Source organism: Gymnoscopelus microlampas, assembly GCF_963454915.1.
Source record: "Gymnoscopelus microlampas genome assembly, chromosome: 16".
Taxonomy (NCBI): domain Eukaryota; kingdom Metazoa; phylum Chordata; class Actinopteri; order Myctophiformes; family Myctophidae; genus Gymnoscopelus; species Gymnoscopelus microlampas.
Window position 1 is genome coordinate 48980321 of NC_139953.1, and position 24282 is coordinate 49004602.

The 24282-nt window shown below is 41.6% G+C and overlaps 1 protein-coding gene and 1 long non-coding RNA gene across 2 annotated transcripts; both read left to right on the plus strand.

Moving 5' to 3' along the window:
• The first annotated feature begins 97 nt into the window (after window positions 1-97).
• Window positions 98-12899, plus strand: armc1l (armadillo repeat containing 1, like). The gene is made up of 7 exons (XM_084082656.1): window positions 98-172; window positions 1273-1444; window positions 3334-3425; window positions 4341-4581; window positions 7262-7378; window positions 9714-9788; window positions 12243-12899. The coding sequence occupies exons 2-7, from the start codon at window positions 1289-1291 to the stop codon at window positions 12456-12458; spliced, it is 897 nt and encodes a 298-aa protein (XP_083938782.1). The 5' UTR covers window positions 98-172; window positions 1273-1288; the 3' UTR covers window positions 12459-12899.
• Window positions 12900-15237: 2338 nt separating this feature from the next.
• LOC311063293 lies at window positions 15238-23581 on the plus strand. Its single transcript, XR_014602567.1, has 5 exons — window positions 15238-15350; window positions 17123-17213; window positions 19833-19921; window positions 21100-21197; window positions 21389-23581. It is a non-coding gene; the product is annotated as an uncharacterized lncRNA (long non-coding RNA).
• Window positions 23582-24282: the final 701 nt, after the last annotated feature.

Genomic DNA, 24282 nt, shown 5'->3' on the forward strand with positions numbered 1-24282 from the left:
ACGCATCCTGATTGGCCGATGGAAAGCAGGATATGACGTACCGACCAATAGAATCGCCCGAACTTGCCAGGTGATGTCAGTCCGGCTGGCCAATGACGGAGCACGTACCGAATAACGCACCACATTTGTAATTTTGTATCGTTCGTTTGTTGTGACTTGATTCTACCGTGAGGTGAGTTATTAATTATACTGAATTAATACTTTATTCATATTATATGTTTAATGACGTTCCTATAAAACAATAAACTAGTTTTAGATTAAAACTGTCGCCGGTAATTATGCATGCGTCATGTGTGCATTATTTATTCTGCTTGACATGCTAATATTAGCAGCTAATGTTAGCATGTCAAGCTAACCTGCCGTCAGTCAGCAGCAGTGGTAGAAAAAGTACTCATTTTTTTTACTTAAGTAAAAGTATCAATACTACATTGTAGAAGTACTCTGTTACAAGTGAAAGTCCGGGATTAAAAATGTATTTGAATAAAAGTACAAATATTATTAGTGTTCGCATTAAAATATACTTAAGTACTGAAAGTAAAAATACTCATTTTGCAGAATGTCCCATTTGATTTCACATGTTTACATATGTATTAAAATGAGCTTGTAGATCTGCTATTGTTTTGGGAAAACCCTGAATTTCTTTTGCAAATCTTTGAATATACATTTTTTAAAGGGAACATTTTAAACTCAAATCTTTGCTTCTGGGGGATTCTATAAATGCCTTCTAACTCCTTAGTTTTTTGAAGAAAAAAAAAAACGTATGTTGCTATAATATCAGTGGTCCTAAAACTTTTTCATGTCCCAAAATTATATGTATTTGGCCGTGGACCCCCATCCCCCCTGGTACTCCAGGATTAGGGCTGAATCGGTTTCATGAAAGCAGAATTATCTTGAAGATTAGTTTAGCCAGTTCACCCTGGATAAGTTTATCCATGACTCGATTTCACCAAAGAGAATTGAAGCAAGCTAACCTTAGTTACCATGGCAATTTAGCTGTGACGTTAGCCTGGTCAGGACTCAGGAGCAGGCTAACAGCCAAGCTTACTTAATCCAGTGCCTTGTTCTTCAAGTTTTTCCACAGTTAATTCAACACATGTGTTTGTATATGGACTCATTTTAATGACCCTGCATTCAAATAACATGAAATAAATACAATAAGATATAATCAATGTAATTATATTACTGAAAGTGTGTGTGTGTGTGTGTGTGTGTGTGTGTGTGTGTGTGTGTGTGTGTGTGTGTGTGTGTGTGTGTGTGTGTTTAACTCATCAGGTCCTGGTCTTAACAGATGATGGACTCAGTAAGTGTGGTGGGTCAGCTGAGGGACCTGGCGTCTGACCCTCAGAACCGACGGGCCATCGTCCAGGACGAGGGCTGTCTGCCCGGCCTGGTGCTGTTCCTGGACCACCAGGGCCACCCGGAGGTGCTGGTGGCCACCCTGCAGGTATAGGAGGAGGAGGAGGAGGGGTTGGGTTAGGGTCTCAGCCCTGTGCATGTGCCGCGTTTTGAGCTTGTAGATCTGCTGCTTGTCATAAATGAGAAAAAACTGAAATACTAGTCATCGGGAAAAAGTCTCTTAGAGACTAGATCAACTCAACTTCAACCAGTGACACCAAACATCAAGGAGCAGGTCAGAAACCTTGGGGTCATATTTGATTCTGAGCTAAACATGGAGGCCCATATCAGAAATGTCTCAAAACTATCATTTTATCACTTGAGAAACATTGCCAGAGTTCAACCATTTCTTTCCCAGGCTGATACAGAACAATTAATGCACTGTTTTATCACTAGCAGGCTTGACTACTGCAATGGTCTCCCCAAAAAAGCAGTCAGTTGGTTGCAGCTCGTTCAGAACACAGCTGCACGTGTGCTGACAAAGACCAGACGGAGAGACACACATTACACCTATTTTAAAATCCCTCCACTGGCTGCCTGTTAGTTTTACAATTGATTTTAAGATCCTTTTACTGGTTTTTAAATCATTGCATGGAGGTGCTCCGGCCTACCTGTCTGAGATGGTTTCCTGGTATGTTCCCAGCAGAACCCTTAGGTCCTCTGGCACCGGTCTCCTGGATGTTCCGGAGGCTAGCTCAAAAAGGCATGGGGAAGCAGCTTTTTGCTGCTATGGTCCTAGCCTCTGGAACAGCCTGCCTGAGGCCCTGCGGCTCACCCAATCAGTCGACATTTTTAAAAGAAATCTTAAGACACACCTGTTTAGTATTGCTTTTACCTAGATGTCTGCATTAATCCAGCCTTCTATGCATGTACTTGTATATATATGTGTATATATATGTATTAGGGGTGTCACGATTCACTTACCTCACGATTCGATTCAAAATCGATTCCTAGGGTGCCGATTCGATTAAAATTGCGATTCTGCGATTAATTGATATTCGATTCGATTCTGCGATTTATTGCGATTTTCTAGGGTGCCGATTAGATTAAAATTGCGATTCTGCGATTAATTGATATTCGATTCTGCGATTTATTGCGATTTTCTACCCCAAATCACTTTGCTTTAATTATACTAGAACATTTTAATATAATATAAACCATGAAAAGTTGAATCATACACTTCAATGCAGCCAGATCATGTCAGTCAGTCTTTCTGACATTGATTTCAGACAAAGTGCCAGTGAAAAAGGTACTAACTAAAAAAAAAAAAATCGATTTTAATATTTTGATTCGATTTTTAAAATCGTGGCATTAAGAATCGCGATTTATTCATGAATCGATTTTTTTTGACAGGCCTAATATGTATATGTATATGTTTTGCTTTGCTTTATTATTATTACCGTTTATTATTTTCTTGTTTTTCTTCTCTAAACGTTTTCTTTTTTTCCTTTTTTGCTGTCCTCCTCCGGGGTTTTAATCTTTATTTTTAAACCTATTCTGTGAAGCACATTGAACTGCACTTGATGTATGAAACGTGCTATATAAATACACTTTGATTGATTGATTGATGCTTTCGTGTGACACTGTAGTATGACCAAGTAGGGTGTTGACTCATTAAAGCCTGGGACGCATCTGTGTCATTTTAGATTTCTTTGGCTATTTAAAAATAGCAGATCTCTTACATACTGTGTAACTTCTCAAAGCCTTGTAGGTCTGGGGGTCTTTTAGCTGTATATCAGCTTCTTTCTCAAACATATAAACTGAACTTTACTTTATGTAACCACTGATGTCCTAATCATTTTTTTTAACAGCTGAGCTTGTAGATCTGCTATTTTAGAATCATTTTGACTTGTTTTGCCTATTTGTAACAAACAATAGCAGCATGCCTGGTGGGTCTCTGTCTACAGATGATGTTTATTTAATTCTCTGTGTCTCCAGACTCTACGGTACTTAGCTGAACTGTCTCCTAACGTTGTCATCATGAAGAATGAGTTAGGGATGATGATCAGCCTGGAGCACCTGATGAACAGGTGAGGACAGGAACCAAATGGACCCTAACGGGTCCATTTGGTTCCATTTGTACACTCTCAGAGTTAAATTAACATTGATTTTACAATATAAATTGGGGTCCCAGGGATAGAAATGCTATTAAATGGGGGTCCGTAGCCCTAATGCATGTCAAACTGGGGGTCCTTGATTTTTTTTTTTTTTTACTGCTAGAGCCGTAAAAATCTTCTCTTATGGGGGTCCCTGGCTTATTTTTTCAAATAGGGGTCCACGGGCTAATAAGTGTCAATTTGGGGGTCCTTGACATGAAAAAGTTTGAGAACCACTGGTGTAGTTACCTTGTCATCATGATGTAACTCCACTTCAATAGTTGCTCTGTTGATTTTAAATTGATATTCAAAAATGTTCTCCTCATTGACGATGAGAATGTTAAGTCTCATAGCATAAAGCAGCCGGTACAGTAGTTTATTTGTTTAGTATCTTTTTTCACTGCCGCAAAACTAAATCAAATCTATGCTTTGATGACATTTTGGTCAACAGATAAAAACTAGACTAAAATGTCAGGGAGTGACTAGTGGAGAAGAGATCCAGTAGAACTAAAAGACGAGTCATTTTATGTTTAGGTTGTCGATGCTTTCATCGACATTGCACATTGAAACAGCTCTCAGTTACGTGTCAATTAAACCAAATGCCAACTTTCTGTTGATTTTAGTACTTGACGATTCTGATCCACGGATCCCGTCTAGATCTTCTTCCTAATTCAAATAGTGAGAAGAGAAGTTGAAATTAAACATAACTGCAGTGTCAGGTTTTGTTTTAATCAGAACCGTTGCATTGCTTCCGTTATGAATTCCATGAACGTAGAGTGGTTTCTGTGTGTTTCTCTGCATTGTGTGCAACGTGTCATAAACGTCGTGTTTGTTTACATGTTGCTCCAGCGTGTCTGGTGACGTCGCTGCCCTGGCTAAAGAGGTGCACGGCCTCCTGAATGCCCCCGCACACCCTGTGCCACACACACCAGAACCTGCCAGCACTGTGCCACCCTCTGCCACCGGCGTGCCACCCTCTGCCACCGGGGGGCCAGAGAGGCCGAGGAAGAAGAAGCCACAGTTCTTCATCAACTCTACCAACAAGAAGGCCAAGTCTGTCACTCTACACATCCAGGGCCTGGACAGCACCGTGAGCACACACGCACACGCACGCGCGCACACACACACACACACACGTTTGTATTACTATACTTGTGAGGACATCAACACTTTAGGACAGCCATTGTATGAATGTATGAAAATATATATTTTGCCATTTTTAACCGTAAGCCTAAAGCCGAAAAACAGCAGATTTATAAGCTCACAACGCGTCGCGCTGCGACGCGTTGTGAGCTTATAGATCGGCTATTTTTCGGTGCATGACACTGGTGTGCAACTAAGTATAAATCACGTTTAACGCTAATTCCAATCCCTAAACCTATAACCTCTAAATGTCTAATCCTGACCTGAATGTTTTTCTAATTGTAAACGTATCTCTAAAAAAGGACCAGGAAAACGGTCCTCACAATGTAGATTTCTTCAAATTCTACTATACTTGGTCCTCGGCAGTATAGTAATGCACACACACACACACACACACACACACACACACACACACACACACACACACACACACACACACACTTCATGTCCACATAAACAGAAGTACAGGGATGCCTTGTACAAAAGGACATAAACACTGCCAGTGGAGTCAGACGGTAAGAAAACATAGGACTGTTTTCACGATTACAAATTGAAGTTGACGATCGCACACGATCGAAAACTCCGCAAGGGTACAGATGGGACCAAATGGACCTGTGGTCCATGTTATGTGTACCACCTGACCATACGCATATAGCCAACATATCTGACTAGAAGTCTAACATATTGTAACTTGAACCAGCTCTCGATTTTATCTTTGGCTTTGTCTGTCTGTGAGAATGATCTCCCCGCTCCGAGCAAGCCGCTCGGTAATGTTACATCGCCATCTAAATTGAAATCTGCAAGGGTACAGATGGAACCAAAAGGACCCTGTGGTCCATGTATTTGTACCACCCGCTCATATTGAACATAGTAAATGTTCCTCAGTAAATTGTTCCTGAACAGCTCAAATCAGTTTGTGTGCCTCTGAATGCAAGGCGGAAGGCCTTGCATTCAGAGGCACACAAACTGATTTGAGCTGTTCAAGAACAAATATTTCTTCCCGCGACCCCACTTTGGGTTGCGAATGCGATCCATAGTTTGAGAACCAATGCTCTAAGCTGTAATCAAAAGTACAGCCAACCTCGAGAATGAACACCTCCCCATGGTTTCATTTACAACTAGAACAAAGTGCTCCTCGGAGCACAGGTTTCCTCCAGGTCAGGTAGGTTAGTGTGTCTGCCACCAATGTTCGGGCGCTGCGTTCATGATTTGCAGCATTTTGTTCAAAACGGGCCACTCCTGCAAACTGCAAACTTTAAATGTCAATCTTAGCCAATGAGGATTGAATATGAAAAATCAAACAGATCCGTCTTGATCACATGACTATTCACCTGTTTCGTAGACTGTGTGTTTTCCACTTCCTGTCGATTTGATCCAATGAAATCCAATGAAACTGGTCAGATGACCAATGATATCCAATGAAATCGACAGGAAGTAGAAAACACATCATGTGTACCGATTTGCATGAAATTTCGATCAAATCTGAAGGAGTACTGTCAAAAAATGAGTTTTGCAAAAAGCGGCCTCCTTTTGGCGCTATAACAGGCCCATGTGAAAGATGTGGTGCAGAGGTTCTGAATTGGCATCCAGGGAGTGTGTGTGCACAGTTTCGCTGCGATCAAGCCAGCGGTGCCGGAGATTAGCTGTACACACAGACAGAAGGACGGACAGGGTGCAAAACATACTCAGACTCAGATGGAGACAACAAAGACATCAGGGGGTGTCAGCTGTAATGTTAGAGCAGTGGTTCTCAAACCTTTTCATGTCAAGGACCCCCAAATTGACACTTATTAGCCCGCGGACCCCCATTTGAAAAGCTAAGCCAGGGACCCCCATAAGAGACGATTTTTACGGCTCTAGCCGTAAAAAATAATAATTTCAAGGACCCCCCAGTTTGACATGCATTAGGCTACGGACCCCCATTTAATGGTATTTCTATCCCTAGGACCCCAATTTATATTGTAAAATCAATGTTAATTTAACTCAGAGAGTGTACAAATGGAACCAAATGGACCCGTCTCAGAGTCACAGACACATAAGGGTCCATTTGGTTCCTATCCATCATTTAGCTGGGGACCCCCTGGAACCCCCTAAAGTACCCCTGGGGGTCCCCGGACCCCACTTTGAGAACCAATGTGTTAGAGAACACATAATCAAAACACACAGAATCAGAACACAGGCTAAACATGCTCGTCTTCACAGTAGAATATGCTTCTACAGCATCCGGACAAAATCATAGAGCACAATATTATGACTACATAAACGACAGCAGTTAAAGACAGGTGTGACATTTAGATGTTTAAAACGCTGTGTTCTCACACTGTGACCTGCTGTCATACCTACATTCATTCCACACACCTTAGCTCTCCTAGGAGCTGAGCATTAAATGATGCTTTAATACATTGTGTGTGTTTCTGTCTGAAGGACCAGAGGTGGGTGTGGGTGTGTGTGTGTGTGTGTGTGTGTGTGTGTGTGTGTGTGTGTGTGTGTGTGTGTGTGTGTGTGTGTGTGTGTGTGTGTGTGTGTGTGTGTGTGTGTGTGTGTGTGTGTGTGTGTGTGTGTGTGTGTGTGTGTGTGTGTGTGTGTGTGTGTGTAACATTGTGTGTGTGTTGTGTTTCTGTCTGAAGGACCAGAGAGGTCTGTGTGAGGAGGCTCTTCTCCAGGTCAAAGGTGTCATCAGCTTCACCTTCCAGATGACCTCCAAGAGATGTACCGTCCGCATCCGCTCTGACCTGCCCACCGAGGTACACGCACGCACACACGCGCACGCACACACGCGCGCGCACACATGCACACATGCACACACGCACACACAGCTCCATAATCTTTTGTTGTTTTCAGGAAGAGAAAAGAAAAAGAAGTTGGTGGGGGGGAGGGGGGGCAAGGAGAGAAATGCATAAAAAAACAGAAAGATGTGAAGGAGAGGCAGAAGTCAAAGCTATCTACATATAGTCATGTTATGTCATGTTATATCTCATAGCATAAAGCAGCCGGTACAGTAGTTTGTGTGTTTACTACCTTTTTTTCACTGACGAAAACCTAAATCAAATCTCTGCTATGATGACGTTTTTGTCAACAAATTAAAACTAGACGTCTAGATGTTTAGTGAGGGATCTAGTGGAGAAGAGATCCAGTAGAACTAAAAGACAAGTCATTTTATGTTTGATTGCACTCTGGTGCTGCTCTCTGAAAATAGCAGATCTACAAGCTCACAGCGCGGCTACACGTTGTGAGCTTGTAGATCAGCAGTGTTGGGGAAGCTACTTGACATTTGATCATTAATCTTAACACACAGACAGTCTAGTCTTCTTCAAACATAACACTGTAATGACACTTATTGTCTGCATTTATTATCTAATTATTCAGGTGTAAAAAGCCTGGTCTCTTGTATAATGATGGCTACACCTAATACACATGAACTAAACAATGTTACATTCTCTATGAAAGATTCCAGACACCTGGAATGTTGCATGATATTTTCTTAAATTTTTATATGTCAACCTTTTTAAAACAATCAACATTGTCTGAACAATTGGGCCTATATTTTGTTTAGATGCCAGGGCAGAATCTCTTCTTTACGCCACACATGAGCACTCTCTCAAAGTTCAGATTTCTTGTACATATTCTTTGTTTTTTTTCCCCCATGCTTTTAGCTTTTTTGTTTTTTTGTGAATTGTGTTATTCTTCTCTGTACTTTTATGTTGATATTTGAACTGTTTGGTTGCTACTATATATGTCTATGAAATGAATACCAAGGACCCCGACGGAAACAAGTCCACAAGGACTTTTTTGGACGGCGTCGTAATGGCTGATTTTACACTTGATTGCATGCTGAAAATAGCTATTTTCAGAGCACAACACCCGAGCGCAACCAAACATAAAATTACTTGTCTTTTAGATCTACTGGATCTCTTCTCCACTAGTCCCTCACTAACATTTTTGTCTAGTTTTAGTCATCATAGCTTAGTTTTTATTTCGTTTTTATTTAGTTTTGGTCAGTGATGAAAGGTAGTCGACAGACATTTTTCGTCATAGTTTTAGTCGACAAAATCAACACTGGCTCACATGCAGCACCGGCTGGGACAGCAGTGTTCATGAAGACGTCTGTCATTCTCTCACGCCATCAAGGCACCGTCAAAATACATTTTTGGCGACAAAATCAACTGTATTATTCGACTAAAATCTATTGATATTTAGTCGACTAAAACTAGACTAAAACTAAATTAAATTTTATTCAAAAGACTATGACTATAACTAGATCAAAATGTGCTGTCAAAATGAACACTGCATTGTACAGTAAATAGGCATGTAACCATTTATCGTAGATCGATTCAAACTGGTGACAATTTAAATCTATTTAATAAAAACATGTATCACGATGCAAACAGCAGAGGGCGCATTTGGGACAAGACAAAAAAAAAGAAAATACAGGATCTTTGTAAGAGAATTCATTTAAAAAAATAGTTTTCTGTCATTTGCTACTTTATTAGAAAGAGAAAACAGTATTGTAAAAAACACAAAAAAAAGAGAAGGAAATACTGATTTTGTATATTTTTCTGTCATTTGTCTGGAGAAAAATGTTAACAAAGTGAGTTGAGTGAATGGTTACATGCATAACAGTAACTGTTGGGAATGACTCAGTGAAACACTGTACGGCTGGGTGGGTTGTGTTGGCCCTTGTGCATTGATTAGGACGCAGGCGACAATGGTGGATACTGAGGACCTTTTATTGTCCTTAATAAACAGGTGCTACTGAACAGCAGGGTTGTGTGTGGTTTCATTAAGCAGAATATGAACAAGGAGTGATTACCCTTGTAATTGCACAGTCACGACGTACTATAAACAGGCCTAATTAAACGCATACAGAACCAACTAAATAGTAGCCTCTCTCAGAAGATACTCTGAACTTCACATTTAGTTTAACTGTTCAAGTTACACAAGTACAGTTTTACATGGACTCTCTCTCTCTCTCTCTCTCTCTCTCTCTCTCTCTCTCTCTCTCTCTCTCTCTCTCTCTCTCTGAGAGTGAGAGAGAGATCTTTCTAACAGTAACTAAATAAAGAGTCATGTGTTCCACAGAGTCTGGCGTCGGCCATCGCCTCCACCAAGGTGATGTCAGCCCAGCAGGTGGTGCACAACGAAGAGGGACACGAGGTCAGAGGTCACCACAACACCCACACATTGATTGATTGATTGAATACTTTATTAACCCATTCAATCCGGGAACGCATCAGTGTGTCATTTTTTTGATTTATTTGGGCTATTCAAAAAATAGCAGATCTACAAGCTCACAGCACGGCACTTGAAGAAAGTGTGCAAATCTTTGAATATTTATATTTTTTAGAGCAGACATTTGTAACTCAAATCTTTGCTTCTGGGGGGGGGGGTCCCTGGAACTAAGTATTTTACAAATGTTAAAAGAAAATATGTACTCAAAGATTTGCACTCATTTTCCAAAAAATAGCAGATCTACAAGTGCCGCGATATGAACTTGTAGATCTGCTATTTTTGGCGAACGCTCCCCCAAGAATAGCTCCATAAAGAACCTCTCACTCCGCTATACAGCTCCGAGATGAGGTTCTATGTCGTTGTCACCCAGAATCGGTGGAACGTCCGCCAAGGCTCCGCTGTTTACCCTTTTGTATACATCGTATCCCAAAACTAATGGTAGATTCCAAACCACACGGATGTGTAAGGTTTGGTCCGGGGCATAATATTTTAGGTCCGGAGCGAAACTACCTGTTTAAATAGCTTATTTAGTCAGCCTGTGGCCATGTTTCCCGTTTCAACCCGGAAAACCCCCCCTACGTCCGCTGCCAGTACTGCTCCCGGTTTGGCTACAATGGGATCGTTCCGGCCGTTCCACCGATTCTGGGTGACATCCACATAGAACCTCATCTCGGAGCTGTATAGCGGAGTGAGAGGTTCTTAACCCATTAAGACCTGGAACGCATCTGTGTCACTTTTTCATTTGAGCTAAAAAAGCATTATTTTACACTTTGGCTATTCAAAAATAGCAGATCTACAAGCTCATAGCGCGGCACCGAGTGCCGCGCTATGAGCTTGTAGATCTGCTATTTTTGAAAAATCATTAAAATCATTAAATCAGTAACATTTGCAACTCAAATCTTTGCTTCAGGGGGATTCAACAGTTTTTTGAAAAAAACGAACCAGTTCAAAGAACTAGTTCTTATGAAAGAATCTATCATGAACGACCCATCGCTGCTCCTGACTCACCTGCCAGTGAGGAGCCTCCACCGGGGGGAACGTAGGGCGGCCTTCGTCCTACTCCTCCTCCCGCCCAACACTCCTTGCTGACAGGCTTCGTGAACGAACGATTTCGTTCACGTTCACGGCAATGATTCGTTCACGTTCAGTAGCGCTATTTTCTAGCGTTCAAAATGTACTCGAGTAAAAGTACAAAAGTATTGGCACCAAAATATACTTAAAGTACCAAAAGTAAAAGTAAAAGTATTTGAAAATAGCAGATCTACAAGCTCACAACGCGACGCGTTGTGAGCTTGTAGATCGGCTATTTTCAAATAGCCTAGGTATAAAATAGGGCTAAAGTGGTTAATGTATGTTTTATAATGTGTGTAAAACGCCCATCGTGGGAGCGTTTTTTTACGTTGCGCGTGAACATAACAGTTTCAGAAAGTGAACTAGCTCGTTCACGGCAAATGAACTAGTTCTTTTGAACGAATCTAGTTCTTTTGAACGACACATCACTACTGCACCGCCCGAACACCCTGATTTTGACAGTTGAGCCTTTTTGAAGGACGTCTCATAGTCCATATTCACACGGCGGCCATTTTGGAATTTAACATTGCGTTGCTGTGGCAACTGGGGTGGCATTTCATTGACTTAATGGCAATATGGCCGCCGTGTGAATATGGTCTATAGCAGGGGTGCACATAACTGGTGCGCAGGTGCGCATGCGCACCCAAAATAAAAAATGCGCACCACATCAGGCGATGCGAGGCGCTTTTGCGCACCAACAGCTGGGACAGGAATTTCTAAGCTTTTATTTTTTAGCAAAAATAAAAAATAAAAGCCTGGAGATCGAGGCTAGGAATTTACTTCCTGAAGCCACACTCACACAATCACTCTAAAGCACCCGTCGGCCCCATGTACAGCCATTAGGCACAGGGGTAGAGATATGACTCGCGTCGCCTCGCATCGCCTCGCATCGCCTCGCATTGCCTCGCTGCGTGCACGCAGCCAGCAGCGGCTGTTAGAGGCACTCGTCACCGATGATGAACGCACCGTAATGGTGCAAAATATGCCGTGAACGTCCCAATCTGGCGGATAAAATCAGCGCAGCAGCACAGGGCACCAACCTTGGGGGCTTTACCTAACAGCGTGAGAAAAAAAAACGGCGAAAATCGGCGGAATTTAGAAGCAGAGCGACCTTTTTTTCTCGCCCCCCCCCCCCGTTGACAAAACTGTCCGGTGGGCACCGTGCTGCCCCCCCCCCCCCCCCCCGTTGACAAAACGGGACGGGCGCCATGCGCACCAAGTCACATGTCCAGGTGCTCTTCTGCGTACCAGACCTAAAAAGTTATGTGCACCCCAGGTCTATAGGTTGTTTGTGTGTGTTTTCTTCAGGTCCTGGTGTCTCTGAAGCCGTGTTCAGTGGAGGTCCAGCAGAACTCCTCTCTGCCAGACTACCTCCCTGAGGAGGAGAGTCCAGAGAGGAGGAAGGGGAAGGGGGGGGAGGAGGAGGACCAGAGGGCCGTCCAGCGGACCAACGCCAAGGAGGATGGCAGCGGCAGCTGGATCAACACCGCTGCCACCTTCCTGTCCAGAAACTTCTACTGGTGACACCTTCTTGTTGAGGAACCTTCTACTGGTGACACCTTCTTGTTGAGGAACCTTCTACTGGTGACACCTTCCTGTCCAGAAACTTCTACTGGTGACACCTTCCTGTCTTCTTTCTCTCTACATTAGAAGAGTTGGGAACAAGGGGCGTTGTCAGATTCTAATACAACCCGAATAACCAATCTCAGCACCGGCCTCAGTGGCATGCCTCGTTAATCACTCGACTTCCAACCCACACCTCCGCGGTTCGACTCCCGCTAGCGACACTACTTTTTTTGCGCTGTCATTGGCCAAGGAAGCTTGTCTTCTCCAGAATGCCGCCCGAGATACAGATGCCTCAGAGCCAGAGGAGGCGTCTTACCTCTTATGTCTATGGTGACACTGTGCGCCCCCCCCCCCCCCCCCCCATGATTCAGTCCAGTCGGAAAAAAAAGATCAGTTCAGTCCCCCGCACCTCGTGACCACCGCGAATTGGGGGGACCCAGGCTGGGTGGGTCCCCCCACCACGGTGCTCGCTGCTTATTACTGTATAGACAAATCCACAGAACGGCAGTCATAACTGCGGTGTCAGTCGGCTGCTGCTCCGCACCGCAACACCGCAGTTATGACTGCCTACAGGCAGCGCGTCTGTGAATTCGTCTGTAGTTCATTAAACACAGAGGAGTCCATTTGGTTACAGCAGACTTTTGGGATGAAGAAAAGAGAGAAAGAAAAAACCTCCGACATACACTTCATGTATTTTTTTGTACCGTATTAACCGAATTAAAGTAACAAACCCAGAAAAAAACGTGCACGCGTGTGCATGCGGCCCCTCTGCGTTCTTGAGTGTTCCCCTATGTCATTTTCCATTCCAGCGCCCCTGCACCACAGCTCTGACGGTGACGTCCTGGATGTTAGAGCTGGATCAACGCACATCCACAGTGAACAAATAAATACCGTCACCGCCATGTGTTACTTTTCAGGAAATAGGGGGGAAAATGGTGATTTGGCCATTTTTACATCCAATGTCAGCTTTGTAAATGTACAAATTAGTATCGTTCAGCTAAAATTCTTTGTAAATGCTTCTCTTTTTGTTGTTTTCCGTGTTTATGTTGTTCTCTATCTTTCTGTATGTGTTTGTGTACAATAGAAGTTCCTCTAAATAGTAGCACTTCATTCTGAAATGTTTTGTCGTTTTGTGTCGTTTCTCAGAAATAAAAAATGTGCACTTATTATAAGCGACTTTGGGCTGTCTTTCTGTAAAGTTGCTTGTGAAAATATTGGTGGCGGTTGTGTTTTTTTTGGTCTCGTTTCTAAAATGTAGTTGTTTATTTGGGGCTTTTTTCCTAAATGTTGTTTAAACCAGTGGTTCTCAAACAATAATAATTCGCATAATACGCATGCACGTGCGCTGCGAGCGCGTGCATGCGTGCCCACCCGCTCCTGCCTAGGCCCAGCCTATACTAGCGTTCTGGCTGCAACACCGCTTAGCTGTAAAGGTGAATATGTGGGCATTAAAGGTCATTATGTTTATTATAGAGATTGTTGGCTTTGAGGACGGGAGGAGATCAAGTTGTACCTGATAAACTAGTTTTCTGTGTTGCCTGGTAGTGGTTCAGATACTGTGTGTTGATGAGGAAGTTATGCATGGCATGGGCAGCGTAGGAGGAAGGTGTGCCAACACAATGTGCTGTTGTTCCCCCAAAGCAGTCAGTTTCAAGACTGAGTTTTATAGTGGCAAGCTGCCAAACCCACGTTGCCGTGGTTACGGAGGGAAGCGGGTTCAAGCGACCAATCCGCGGCGCCCACGTGTGGAAGATGGTCGACTGTCAATCCCTCCCACCCCCCCCCCCTTCACTCCCCCCCCCCCCCCCCCCCCCGTGCTGCAACATGAACGCACACTCATCAGACAATTAAGCTCCTCCCCTACTCACTCCCATTCACACACATGTCCCAACACTCCAACTCTACACCTTACTGCATACATGGGCAACTGGCGGCCCCTACCTTCACCTAATGCGGCCCACAGGTTAATATCAGAATAGTGATATATTATTGATTTCAGCTGTTATGATTCCTAACATGACCCGCTTCAGTCTATATTAGTAGCTTAATGACTAGTATTAACATTCTATTGTCTTTTTTTATGTCCAATGTATTTGTATTTAAGTTCATAACGTTAACATAAGTATAACTAAATGCATTTGAAATTAAATACAAATGTTACTTTTCAGGATTCCAATTCAAAAATAGCAAAAGAAAATTAATGGCATTAATTCACCTCTGGAGTGAGTGTGGAAATGTAGTGGCCCTCTACGGATGCGTTCGGAAATACAGCACTGAGCTCACTGGCCAATACAAACTAATGGGCGAGTGCGCTTCGGTGCGCAATTTCCGAACGCACCCTACATCATCAATGTTGCATCACCCCTGCCTTACTGAATGAATAGCCTACAAAAAGCAACACAATGCAATACATAATAATAATAATAATAATAATAATACATGAATTACTAACTTAATATCCAACACAAAATTATATGAAATAAACAAATAGAAAAATCCCACCAAATATAAATACAACTAACTCAATATATACTAAACTAACATGTGTGACAGTGGCTTTCTCATAAATCTATAGCTGTTACTGCTGTGTTTGTACATTGTTGTTCAGTACTTCATAGAGACAGTGTCATGTTAAAACTATGTGGGTGTTAGTTTGTCTGTGGGCAGGAAACACCCCCCCCCCCCCCCTCTCTAAGGCGTTCCCTGAGTGACAAAATGATACAGACAACGCATAAAATGCACGTTTCCAGGTGCTAAACAGTGACTGCAGTTCCTGCCCGCTGACTGGACGTTTCATTCTACCTGAAGTGAACCCAGGCTGACTGAAGACATCTTTCTTCACCTTCTCTTGTAAGTGTCTCTCATTATTCCTTCATAGGTGTGTGTGTGTGTGTGTGTGTGTGTGTGTGTGTGTGTGTGTGTGTGTGTGTGTGTGTGTGTGTGTGTGTGTGTGTGTGTGTGTGTGTGTGTGTGTGTGTGTGTGTGTGTGTGTGTGTGTGTGTGTGTGTGTGTGTGTGTGTGTGTGTGTGTGTGTGTGCGCGCGCGCGCGCGCGTGCGTGCGTGCGTGCGTGCGCTGCAATCGTATGTTTTTTTTTATCTGCTCTGAATTACCACAGTAATATTAACTTGTTTACTTAACAAACTAATACTAACTTTATCCCATTAAGACCTGAGGCCGATTCTACAAATGCCTTCTAAATCAGAAGTTTTCACACACTTTCAAGATTATATTTCAAAAATAGCAGATGTACAAGCTCGCAGTGCGGCACAAAGTGACGCACTGTGAGCTTGTACATCTGCTATTTTTGAATAGCCAACGCAAAAAATTGTACAGATGCTTTCCCAGTTTTAATGGGTTATGTTTAAAAAGATATGATGATGGTTTAAAAAGATAAAATATTATATCCTTGTCACTTAGTGAATGGTTGTAAATTTCTCCTACACAATAATTACAACTTGTTAATCAGTTCAGACTCAGATGCATCCTTTTGGAATAATATGCGTCAGAGACTGAAGTACAGTGCCCAGTATTCTCCAAATAGTGTCCAGTATTCTCCCCCCATATAGCAGTGGTGGAAAAAGTACTTTTTTACTTAAGTAAAAGTATCAATACTGCAATGTATACATACTCTGTTACAAGTAAAAAGTCTACTTGAGTGAAAGTACAAACGTAGTGGTATCAAAATGTACTTAAAGTACCAAAAGTAGAAAGTACTCATTATGCAGAATGTCCCATTTCACAAGTTTTCACAAGTTTTCAAATGTATGAAATGTATAAAAATCATTTGAAAATTGCAGATCTACAAGCTCACAAATCGCAATCAACTATTTTCAAATGTATACAGAGCTGAAGTGGTTAATGTATGTTTGTTTTGTGATAATAATCACAATCTACAAAGTTATTAATTACTAACTTAAGTTTTCAAATAATTGTAGTTGAGTAAAAAAGTACAATATTTGCCTCTGACATGTAGTGGAGTAGAGTAAGTAAAAGTACTGAAAATGTGAAATACTCCAGTAAAGTAAAAAATACCTCAAAATTGTACTTAAGGACAGTACTTGAGTGAATGTAATGAGTTACTTTACACCACTGCCAATTTGTCCCCCTAGAAACGGTGCCCATTCTTCAAAAATAATACAATAATAATTAAAGAAAATAAAAATGTGTCCAGGGTTTTCAGGACTCTTCTGGATACAAAGCCTGTTTCAAAAGCCTAATAAATGTTCCCTCATGGATTACTAGCATACAGTTCTTTCTATACAATGACTGTTAAATCATAATTAAATCATTTAAATGATTTCCTCATTAGGCACTTGAAAGTCTCTTACACTCTCTGTGTGGTTCTGTATATCTGTCAGTGAAGTCTCTTACACTCTCTGTGTGGTTCTGTATATCTGTCAGTGAAGTCTGGCATATCGTCTGATGAACTACTGACTTGCTGAGTCATGGTGTCTCATACAGTGTGAAATGCAGTTTAGTCTCATCTGAAAGGAAGGTTTCCTGTTATCCAGAGAAAATATATTTTCCTTGATTAGTGTTCATTTAATTTTAAATTAAATGTTATTGTTAATCAGAATGTGATATTTTCCTCACAGGTGATTTAACTCTATTGTCTCTCTAGGTCGTATCTAAAAGGAGACCTGAGGCTGCATCTCCATCCTCCATACATCTGAGGAGCTCTACTATACTTTCTGACCTGCATCTTTCTTTAGGTAAGACAAATGTATTTGTACAGTATAGAACATATCAGCAACAAACTGATCAAAAGTGCTTTATATTAAACATTAAAGCACAAGGACACTTTGGTAGAGGTTTGGGTTGTGTAATTACCTCATCATGGCATAACTAGTCCAGTTGGCGAGATATCTTGCTCAGGACATTAATATGGAGATATCCATATGTTGCATTGTTCATGAGCATATAGATTTGATTTGAGCACTCATAATATGCAATCAGAACAGTTGTAGATTGGAATTTGCAATCTGTATTCCGTCATCCACCACGTAATCTGAATTTGAAGACACACAAAGGAAAACAAATTGAGGTCACAGAAAAAATGCACACACACACATAAATCGCAGTTGCACTCTTGTAATCCAGCATTTACACGTGTATCTTTTCCCAGTGCAACTTCAAATTGCTCACTTACAACCTCTCAAATCAGTCATTACAACAGCACAAATCTGCACAAACACGTCACAAATTCGTAAAACTATTGTGCTCAGATATTGCTACATATTTGCTACATATGTCTGAACCAGAACTGAACTTGATATGAGCGCTCGTACACTGCAATCTACACACATGTACATTGGCATTTGTAGTCACAAAGAATAAATAATGTCGTCACATAAAAAACACTCACAAATGTGTAGTTCGACTGCTGCAAACATGTAATCCATCAGTTACACATATGTATTCAAATGAAAACAAATATCATGGAGGGAACGATCAAAGTGGGCCTCAATAGAGGTCAGGATGTAGGATAAACATGGAGCAGGTCAGGTAGGTCAGTCACAATGGGACTGTTAAATATACATGGGGCAGTGTTACCTTATTTGTATGAATAATATACACAAACAGGGCAGTGGAATATTAACACAATTATAACATTTATATTACTATGTTGGTCAAACTAAACCCAATCTGAAAATACTAATCACTGAACACACAGTGGTGATCAGTAACATAGTTTATATGTCATTGTGACATTATAAGGACAGAGGACATGGATCAGCAGACACACTTACATTCATGGGCATAGAGAAGGTCAGCCTGACACCTAGTGGTGGTGACATGTAACAACTGCTATTACAGAGAGAAGCACATTGGATTTTCACTTTAAATACAATGGAACCTGATGGCTTCAACGAGAGTTTAGACATCAGCCCCTTCCTATCATTTTAAATTTTATACATGTGTTATTATCCCCCTGCCCTGTTTATATGCTTTATACAAATAAGGTTTCACTGCCCTATATTATATTTAACAGTCCCATTGTGACTGACCTACCTGGCCTGCTCCATGTTTATCCTACATACTGACCTCTATTGAGGCCCACTTTGATAGTTCCCACCATACATACATACATACATACATACAAAGATATCAGTACAACCTCCAGACTAAATCTCTCAGTATTCCTCTATAGGCTGGTGTGTGCTAGGCTGGTAAACCATCACGGTCGCATTAATTCACATTTAGAACTAAGACACATGAGAATGTGAATTCACGTGGCCACCATGTTTTACCGGGCTAGGTGTGTGGGTGCTCTCATACTACTCAGTAACCTCTCATGCTGTAATTGTATGTTTGTAGATCTGCTCTGAATTGCCATAAATGTTTGTACAAACTAATAGGCCTACTCTCTTTAAACTTGATGATGATTAAAAAAAGATTATATCCTTGCCGTACAGTTAAGGCTATAAAGCCTGCATGCCTCCATGCAGGGAATATAGAGGGCATTTCACCATTGTGAGTGAAATGACACCTGGTTGTAAATGTCTCCTACACACAAATTACAAATTGTTAATCAGATCTTTTGCAATAATATGCATCAGACTGATTGTGCCCAGTCTTCCCCCAAAACTCCACCTCAAGTTCCCAGTCTTCTCCCCAAATAGTGTCCAGTCCCCTCAAACAGTGCCCATTCTTCTTAAAAAAAACAAAAATGAAGAAAAGAAAAACGTGCCCAGGGATTCCAGGACTCTTCTGGGTAGCCACCCTTTGGCATCACAGACAGCAACGCTGTTTTCATCCCTAATGAATTACTAGACTACTTTTTTTTTTTTTTACAATACATGACTATTGTTTAAATTAAATCATTTATATTATTTCCTCATTTGGTACTTGTAAACCTCTTACACTCTGTCTGGTTCTGTATATCTGTCAGTGAAGCCTCTTACGGTGCATTTTAACAGCGGGCGATACTGGGCGACATCGTCCAAAAAGATAAAGAAAATCCATCTTCCATCGCCCCCCCGCCCACTTAGCCCGATCGCCGGCTCTCATAGACTTTCATTATCTTTTGGGCGATGTTGCCCGGCATCGCCCGAGAGTTGCCCGCTGTTAAAACACGCCGTTACACTCTCTATATCGTCTGATGAACTACTGACATGCTGAGTCATGGTGTCTCATACAGTGTAAATTGCAGTTTAGTCTCACCTGAAAGGAAAGGTTTCCTGTTATCCAGAGAACACTATATGTTCTTTGATTCGTGTTCATTGAATTTGAAATTAAATATTAAATATATTTTTGCATGTTCAGAATGTGATATGTTTTAATAACATTAATTGTCACTCACAATTTAATTAACCCTATTGTCTCTCTAGGTCTCCTAGAAGGAGCCCTGAGGCAGCATCTCCATCCTCCATACATCTGAGGAGCTCTCCAGTACTTTCTGCCCCGCATCTTTCTTTAGGTAAGACACGTTTATTTGTAGAGGTTCGGGCCTAGAGTTGTGGTCGCTACGCGGCCCTCACACCTACAGTATGTCGCACCGCAGAGCAGGGGCGGCGTTTCGCGGGGGCTTCGGTGACTATAGCCACCAATGTTTTATCCAAAGCCACCAATAAAAAAAAATTAAACACAAATAAATAATCTTTTTTTAAATTATATATCTATAACCCTAACCTAACCCTACCCCTAAAACCGAAATAAAGTAACGCGCGTGCGGGGGACACATGCACACGCGCGCAGCGCGTGTGCATGTGTCCGTTGCCTGAGCCCCCAACCTAGTAGAGAGTCATACTGAGTCATAGTGTCGGGGGCTTTGTCAGAGTACCTGTCTGTCTGTGTCCCTTATGCCCATATATTACCATCTCGGTAACACTTGCTATGTTTAGAATGCATCATCATGGGATGCATAGCAAGTGTTACCGAGAGCTCTGTATCTGTCTGTCTACCTGTGTCCCTTATGCCCAAATGGAGATCTTTGTGTCGGTCAGTCCTTGTCCCTTTTATGCCCATATACTGGCATGCTCGGTTGGATCGGCGGTTCTGGACAACTGGATGTCCATATATGACTATATTTGGACATATCGGGCGGATCAGCGGTTTCCAGACATGCTGATCCGCAGGAACTACTCGACGGCAGGCACCACACTCCCTCGAGTGTTTGCCGATGCACAGGGCGAGTTTGAAGTCGGTCGGTTTGGATTATGGTTATGTCTGAGTCATAGTGACATGCCTATATATGGGCGTATCGGGTTTGTTTATGGTTATGTCTGTGTCATAGAGACGTGGCCGTTGTCCGCCAGCCGGCCGTTCATCCCATTAGGCAATTTAGCCGATTGTAATATGGGATAGCACATTTCAAGTCATTAAAAGTGCTTTACATTAAGCATCAAAGTCACTTTGGTAGAGGTTTGGGTTGTGTAGTTGTAGAACTAGTTCAGTTGGTGAGATATCTGACATTTGCTGCTGCTGTCAGGTCTTCATAGAACTTCAAAGCTTTATACTCCACTGGTTGGTGGGCGAGTACACCACCACCAACGTATTAATGTGTGCATAATAACCTATGAATAAAGTTTATATAAAACAACACTATTTGTTCTATATACCTGTTAACAATCCTTTCCTCCTTTCCTCACCTTATAGGTGGAACCCTCACCAGTTTAACTGCTCATCAGCTGCCAATAGCACTCAACATGGACATAAAGGAAATTAAGATAGAAAAAACTGATCAATCTCCCAAGGTAATCTTTTTCTATTGTATGATCCAGATTTGATTATTTAATTTTTAGCAGCTATATCAATTACTATTATCAGTGGTGTAAATATTAGTTCCTGGACAAATTCTTTGTATTCCTCTCTATTGCACTTTTGAATATGTACATACATTAGCGATGTATGTCTCACTGAAATGGTTTTATCTTAATTTTCTCAGGAAGAAGAAGCAGCACATCATGTCAGCCATGATATTTCATATTCCACTGGAGGTGAAACACCAGTGGAGATAACCTGTGACAGAGCTCAAACCATCATAGATGCACTACAGATAAATGCCAAAAAAAATAAAGAACTTGTAATTCTGAGAGGTAAAAGAGCTATCAGCACACACTTTCCATGCTCTTCAATTACAACAGATGAGGTTCTGACTATTAAATATATAACAGCTGAGGGAAACTCTGAACCCCCAAAGAGTGTAAGTGGTTCTCCCCAACTCAAGCCAGTAATCTTTCATGTAAAAACAGTAGGAGGTCCTAACATAACGACAAAAAATCTTAACAATATGAATCTTAAAGACATAGCTGATGAAGTTAGTGTTTATGCATATGAAGGAGAAACGGTAGAGAAAGCTCTGAGTCAAGATGGACGCTTCAAAAGTGATGTTTTCACTAAATACTCACTGAAGAAATTGACAGATAACACATGTGATGACAGAATCATTAAATGGTCCAATGGTGTTAAAAATCTTGATGGCAAAACCTTCATGATCATACAGGTAACTAGTTCTCCACAAAAGAGACAGTTAGCAACAGATATGGCAGAGCACACAGCAAGACAACATACTTTTCCTACTCTGACCAAACCACATCCAATTGCATATTCTAAGGAAATCCTAGATCTCCTGCGTAAACAGTATGACGATTTAATCAAGTGCATGAAAGCCAGAGATGGGTCATCTAAAACTATAAAAGAGCTATTCCGTGTAGAATATGGAAAGAATGAGGAAAGAATGGCTTGCATGGATGTGAAAATGCAGAAGCGGTTAATGGTCCGAGCTGACTCTGTTTGTCAGGTGAGAGTAGAGGGGAAGGCTTTAGGGAGTGGTTTTCTCCTGTTTGATAAATTCATCCTCACATGTGCTCATGTGATTGAAAAGGTTTATGACCGTGGTAGTAAAGAGCTGAAGCAGGACGTCACAGTCTCTTTCTCTTTTCAAGATCGAGAGAGCGATGTTGATTCAGTGCCTGTTAAACCTGAGGTTGTTGCCTTTGAAAAGCTTACGGATGATAAAGGACGTTATGCTGATTGGGCTTTGTTGGAGCTTGACTCACAAGAATGCCCTTCTGGATTGTTAAAAAACATCGTAACCTCACCTCAGAGTGGTGGAATCTGTATTATTGGACACCCAGACGATGGAGTGAAAAAATCAGGCCCATGCTTTATCATTCCAGTTGGTGACCGTAAAGAGGCTGTAACGGATAGTTATGATAAAGAGGTTCAACACCTCATTACTCATCAACACTTTGACCGTGCCTTTTCACGCCTGGTTAATCAGTTAACTTATAACTCATGCTTTTTCAATGGAGCATCTGGCTCACCCGTCTTTGATGAGTTTTGTAATGTTGTTGCAATGCACTCAGGGGGCTATGTCAATACTGAGAAAGGATGGGTCCAGAGGGTAATTGAGTACGCCCAACCCCTGTCAAACATTTTTCCCAGAATCATAAGACAAATCGAGGAAAGACGTATACTGATGTACTGAAGGCGTTCCTCCAGTACACCTCCATTCACAAGAATGACTTATGTGACCAGGCGCGTATCGTCATTGGGGCCAACGAGGCCTAGGCCCGGTCTGTAAACCCACCCTGTGTAGGGGCAAGATCCGCCACTCCGCCAGAAAAAAAAAAAATCAACATTAGCAGCCCCTCACCCTATTCTGTTGTAGCCAACCACAGAAAGTCGCCTTTGTTTTCAAATGGGGCTCATTTGCATTTGGCCGAATTGTTAATGAGTGGCCATTAAAAAAACAGTTTAGCCGTCAAACCGGTTCTGGCCCGGTCAACGTTAGAATCCACCAAACGCCACTGTATGTGACCAAGAGCTAATGGAAACAGGTTTACTAGAACCTTGCTGACTCTATTCTGGGTGAAAACCTTTTTAACACACAGGGTCTGGTTCCCTGTGTGTTAATTCTGAATTCATGTATTTTTTATGTCATACTATGTTTGCATCTTCATTTTAAGTTCATAATTTCTTTATTATCCATTCAAATAGTTTTTTTTTTTTTTCAGAACAAGAATCAAGTGATTTTCAATATTGATCTCTTATATGTATAACCATGGAATAAGAAAAGTGATTCCTTATTAAATATTAGGGTCCAACTCACCAGATCTGTATTAACTCTATTGTGATGTAAGCCAAATAAAGTGAACCATGTGTACATTATATCTGTGTGTGTGTGTGTGTGTGTGTGTGTGTGTGTGTGTGTGTGTGTGTGTGTGTGTGTGTGTGTGTGTGTGTGTGTGTGTGTGTGTGTGTGTGTGTGTGTGTGTGTGTGTGTGTGTGTGTGTGTGTGTGTCTGTCAGTTGAGTGTGTGTGTCTGTCAGTTGAACATATTACAGGGATAGTTCACCCCCAAAATGACTTTTTTTTCCCTACGGATTAGTCACCCCATGGAGACTTGAATACATGGATATATTTCACTGCAGCGGTTCCGGTAGGAGACACAAAGAGTTTCCTTTGTGTCTCCTACCGGAACCGCTGCCTACCGGTCCGCTGGTCATCAGATTATTGGCTTAGGAATGAGACAAAAACTAAAACATATCCATGAATTCAAGTCTCCATGGGGTGACTAATCCATAGAAAAAAAGTCATTGTTTGGGTGAACTATCCCTTAAGTATAAACTATTGAAAACAGAAAACATTACAACCAGGTGCTCACAGGAGATATAATAAAATATATAGATATCATAAATAGCTCTATATTCTGATAGATTGTTATATAGAGTTCAGTAACAGGACTCTCTCTGTCTCTCCAGCTCTTTAGCTCTTGCTGTTTTAGGGAGATAAAAGCCCTTTTTGTAGCAAAGGTGATTTAAAAGTGTTTATTGC

Coding starts and splice junctions, on each gene's coding strand:
- armc1l (XM_084082656.1), top strand. CDS start 1,289: ATGATGGACTCAGTAAGTGTGGTGGGTCAGCTGAGGGACCTGGCGTCT. Junction 3,426..4,340: donor CTGGAGCACCTGATGAACAG/GTGAGGACAGGA, acceptor ATGTTGCTCCAG/CGTGTCTGGTGACGTCGCTG. Junction 9,789..12,242: donor ACAACGAAGAGGGACACGAG/GTCAGAGGTCAC, acceptor TGTTTTCTTCAG/GTCCTGGTGTCTCTGAAGCC.